Source organism: Atta colombica, unplaced genomic scaffold (genome assembly GCF_001594045.1).
Source record: "Atta colombica isolate Treedump-2 unplaced genomic scaffold, Acol1.0 scaffold112, whole genome shotgun sequence".
Classification (NCBI taxonomy): Eukaryota; Metazoa; Arthropoda; class Insecta; order Hymenoptera; family Formicidae; genus Atta; species Atta colombica.
This window is the reverse complement of record NW_017259198.1, coordinates 1469232-1474724: the sequence shown is the minus strand read 5'-3', so window position 1 is coordinate 1474724 and position 5493 is coordinate 1469232. Positions and strand designations below refer to the sequence as shown.

General features: G+C 34.9%; 1 protein-coding gene across 1 annotated transcript in view; it reads right to left on the bottom strand.

Moving 5' to 3' along the window:
• Nucleotides 1–4728, bottom strand: part of LOC108694029 (5'-nucleotidase domain-containing protein 3) — a 6882-nt gene extending 2154 nt beyond the window's left edge. The window contains exons 1-3 of the mRNA XM_018203275.1: nt 4446–4728; nt 1138–1313; nt 465–698 (exon numbers count right to left, since the gene is read on the bottom strand). Coding sequence (XP_018058764.1) covers nt 465–698; nt 1138–1313; nt 4446–4623 — 588 coding nt within the window. The 5' untranslated portion in view covers nt 4624–4728. The remainder of the gene's footprint in view (nt 1–464; nt 699–1137; nt 1314–4445) is intronic.
• Between the last annotated feature and the right edge of the window lie 765 nt (nt 4729–5493).

Here is a 5493-nt window from a genome sequence, read left to right as displayed (position 1 = left end):
TATATATATATTATATTGTGAATATAAATATATATTTATTATACTTGCCTTCTATATCGTGATCGAAGCAATTCATCAAAAATACACATGTTGATACATGCAAAAACAGAGAACGAGAGACATTTAATACATTAAGATTTTTCTTTACAAATGAAAACGTACAAATCGTGAAAAATATTGCTTCTTTTTGCCGCGGTATAAAAAAAAGAGAAGAAGAAAAATGTTTTAATATTTAGAAAAATGATTAAAAATAATTAAGCATAGAGTTGTTCAGTTACGCAACAAATCACATCGTCGATATTTAAAAATTGTGAAGTTCTTCTTATATCTTGAATTTATTGGTTTTAAGCAAATCATGCTCATTTTCTTATTAAAAAGAAGTAACATGTGTGTGTGCATTAAGCTTTTAAGTGCTATGCATAATTCACTAATTTTCCCATTTTATCATCGTTATTCGATAATGAACTCACATAAGAGTGTTTATGGGGTGCCTCCACATAAGCTATCGGTATTATCCTGTTCTTGTAGATTCGAAGAACCTCTTCATCGGGTACGGGATGCAAGCCACGATAAACGGCCCCCAATTGAATTTGCAAGAAGCTGTCGAGTTTCAGCAGGAGACCTTTCTCGATGTCGTAATGGAGGCCGCGAACGGCAAAATTTTCTCTGTACTCTAGATTGGCAATTCCCTCTGGATACTGGAATAATTAAGCTTGTTTAAGTGAACTTCAAGATGAAATTCTAATCAGTTGTAATTGTCCTTTGATTTCGGAAGAAATTTTGAGGAGCTGAACTTTAAGGTGAAAAGACAAGCGTACTATTACACATTTAATTCTTTCACCTTTCATTAAAGCAGAAACTAAAGCTTTTACTAAAGTTTTTAATAAAGCACAAACTATTTTTCATAATTAAATAATATTTATCTTGAAAATGATAAAAAGATTTGCAATACATACGAAATACATTTCTTTTATTAATTATTAAATATATTTGACCAAAGACATTTTAATTATATTTTTTTTATTATTATACAAAAAGTTGATTCTAGATTTTATTCAAAGAAGTAAAAGAATTGCATATATAAATACATATCTTATCGATTTGATTAATTCAGCAAATTTATCACAAAATAGAGACCTTATATTTTTTAATAAGCATATCACGACCCAGGCTGTAAAGCAAGTAGTCCATAGATGGCTTGTAACACGCCAGCGTGTAATCGTAATCAAATCCATAGACCTGGACCTCTTTCAAATCGAGCTCGTTGCAAGCAAACACGCCTTTGGGATTCACATCTTGCGGCAATTTCTTTGCTATAAAATTACGACAATGAAAATTAATCCGAGAAGTCTGAAGAGAAAAAGATGCTGAGCACCTAATCTATCGTTAGATCTAGGCATGTATTTTAAATACTTTTATTTAAAACAGTATTTGTAATACAAGTATATTTTGTATTTTATATTTCAGCGGACATAAGAAAATATTATATATTTTGTATTTAAAATCGAAAGATTAAAAGTTTTTTTTATTACTTAGTAAAGTTTTACTAAAGTTTTATATATTACTTTGTAATTCAAATAGCAAGATTGATCGTCAATCTTATAGTATTTAAAATACAAAATACTTTTATATGATCCCATATGTGAAATACAAAATTTGCATCGCTAAAAAAATTTATGCTTCGCTAAAATACCAAATGTAAATTATAGTTGTCTTACAACTCTCTTAATTTTTGTTTTTCAAAGAAAAATATTTCAAATACATGCCCAGTCCTATCTAACGCGATAAAAGGCGAACGGTGCGATGAAAGACTTTGTCCCTCTCTGAGAATTGGAAATGGATCGGTATCGCTCGCATCCGATCTTAATTTCGCGCGAGCTCGAGTCTCAATTGGAATGAACTACAGTTATTACTCCTCCAGACCTAACTGGCGATCAATTTGTGCGTCAGTGCTCCCGTTTCATTCTATAGATGCGCGCGATACAGGCCGATTTTCACTGTCCTAGATTTTTCTGCCCGGCATTCGTCGCCTCCTCTCTGTGCCGTGAGAGACCGATCTCCGCGATCTAAAATCTAATCCGCTCTTTGGCCGCCCTCCTTATGATGCTTTTCGTCAGCAGAGTAATTAATTAAGACGGACACTGGAGTGTTGGACGAGCCGAGAGACGTGGCGGATATACTCATTAATAATTTATGTATTTTTTCTGTTAACTCGCTCACTCAAATAACTTGCTCGATGCGACTTCACGTCGTTATCATATGAGCCGTCCAATTGCGACGATAAATATAGGCTACGGCTCGTAAGTTTGTCAACGCAGCCGGAGATACACGGGTATTTAATATTGAAATTTCGTGAGACTACGTTTTACTGTGTTCTTCGCACTCGCGACAAATTTATGTGAATGTGCATCGGTCCGTTTTTTTTTCTCTTGGCATGCCTTCCGGTTTTTTAATTTATCGAAGCTCCGCAAATTCATAAATAATATATATCGCTAATTTCTATAATTATAAGCGATAAGATATGCACCGCTTGTACTTATTTATATGTATATATACAGGAGATACAAAAAACGCGAATATCTGAGAAATATCTATCTACTTGTTTTATTAATAAAAAGTTGATCCATTATTTGTTTAAATCACACAGTTTAAATCTACAGATTCTATCCTTGTTAAAATAGAGTTAAATAGGATAGCAACTGCTATAGTACAACCATTCCTTTTATATCATATCATTCTTCTAACAGAAGTCTTCTAATTGCTTAAAAGATATTGAAGGAGAAAATCTCTTGTACAACATAGTTCGCAAAGAAACGTAAGGGCATCCTAAAGACGTCTTAAAGACGTAATAAAGACGTCTCTAGGACGTCTCTTGGAAAAGTGTGTTGTTTCTTACTCTGTACTTCAAAACCACAAATATTGCGAAATATTGTAATAATATATTAATTGATATTTAAATCAGGCATTGATTAAAAAAGATGGAAAAACGATGAAATTTTGGAGAATAAAGAGTTCTTTTGGAAAATAAAATGAAAAGAAAATTTTCTCCTCAAATATCATTTATATAAGCAATTGGAAGATATTCTATTAAAGCGACAGTACAATATTAGATTTACTCAAGATAGAATAGTCACTCGTTGAGTGACTATTCAAACAATAATAGAATGTGTATTAAAAGCAAATGATGGGCCAACCTCTTATTAATAAAACAAGTAAAATAAATAGCGTTTTTCCCAGAGTTTCATAATTATTATGTTATCAATCTCTTCTATTTATAATGCCATATATAATATATGGGGACTTTTTTAGGTCCTACAGTGAAAGAAATTAGAAACCGAAATAAACGTTGAATATTAAAAATTAAAAGAATTAGGAAATGAATATAGAAACAATGTATACGATGAATACGAATAAGATATAAGACATATTCTGATTATATATATTATAAAGCTTCAAATTCCGATATTCTGGAAGTATTGAAAATCTATAGTGCACGTAATATATAATGTAGGGTGCGTTCCGAGTTGCGCATAAAGCGCATGTATGATGCATCATTCTTTTTGTTGTTTACCAAATAATAAAGAAGAATAAAATGATACAGCATGCGCTTTATACGTAACTCGGAGCATCCATAAATTTTCAGTGTGCAGCGAACATCAAAACATCCCAGATTATGTTTTGTATCGTTGTTATTTGTATCTATTGTATTTCTATATAAATGTGTATTTCTATATAAATATATTAATTTATTTTTTTTTACATTTATCTAATGAATAATTTCTGTTCCTAATATTTTTTCCCATTGTATGCACAACCTTACATATTTTTAATTGGAACAATCTGCATTTCAGATCGCGTTAAATTAAAAGACTGAGTCTTTTTTTCTTTTTAAATTTTTAGGTACAGTAATTATGAATTTTTATTTTCTATCAATTTCCTGCTTCCTGCAAAAAAACAATGAAGTTGTAATCAACGAATATTCAATATTTTTCAAGAATATATCGTAAACAACAAACAAAAGCTATAATTGCGCTAATATTGCTAATTCAAGTATTCGGACACGTGTATTCGAGTGTTTGGCGACCGGTCATTCGATGGCGAATTTTGTCGCATCGTCGTTGCAAACGTAATCATAACATATGCGTTTCTCAGAACTTTTGTCGGATCCCGTCGCAATTTCGCCGCAGCGAAGACGCATAACGATGCGTCGTCACTCTTGCAGGGAGAACGATCGATCCGCGTGCCAATAATTCGCTCGGCATGCGCGCCATGTCAAGGTCGCGCAAGCGCACGTGCCCTATCGATATATCGAACGCGCCGAGCGCATGCGCAGCACCCTTCGCGCGTGACGAAAGTACACAAACACAGACGCAGGCGAAAGACACGCACGCAAGTGACGCGCGATCGACGCGTACTGACATGGCCACAGTATGTTGACCACTCACACTTGCACTTCTCGAGCATTCTCAGGTAATTCCCGCGCAGGTCTTCGCGCGATACTTGACCGCGGTTGAGGGCGCGATCGCCCACCGTGCGTCTGGATGTTCCATGCGGTCCAGGGAGCGCAAACGACCGTGTTCCGATGACGCGGCGCGATGTCGCGACGAACCTCGCGTACAACATTACGGACGATCGGGACGATTGGCGGACACGCGACGCAAACCACCGCTGCGCCGCGCGGCGATTGGCCGCACCGCGCGGGCGGCCGGTTTGAATTGGGCCGCCACAGCTGACCTCGCGCCTCTACCTTCTCCACGAACGTGGCGGTTTATTAGACGCGGCGTAGACTGAAGTTTGCCGCGAGATACGGACGAAATCGAGCGATTGGTCGCGCCATTCGATCACTTGTTTCGATATACATGATGCGATTGGGCGTTACTTTTATATCTCGTTCGCTATTGAATGATTGAATTTCCTTCTTCGTCTTCATCGTGCTCGTGATGTTCCCTTCAATCATTTGTTGCGTTCGTGCCTCCAACGTCATTAGTGCAGCATCGTTTCGTATGCCTTGCGCGATATATAGATCGTAAGATTTATATAATAGAAGGGTTATTTGAGCGTGTTAACTGCTATTTATACTCAATGAATTTAAATGAGACATGCTATGTTTGCAATGACGACGGTGTTTCGAAATCATAGCGCTTATATTGTGCGAATGGAAGGATATTTACAAGGCGACTATTATGAAGGTAATATGTTTCAAATGTATAGGAGAAAGCTTTGAAATTTTGAAAAATCTTTAGTTATTGGATATTAGTTTCGATTTACAAAAATATAATTTTGAAATTCTTGCTACGCAAGATATTTTGTTGAACATTTAAAAATCTCGCTTTATATATGATATTAATTAATTTGTTTTTTTATTTTGCGCTTGTGAAATAATTTTAAAAAAGAAAGACGCTCACTTCAGTCAATTTTCAGCAATTTGTCTCAAATTTTAAGATAAAATTTGTAATTAATAAAATAATAGAATCATTAATATTAATATAAAAT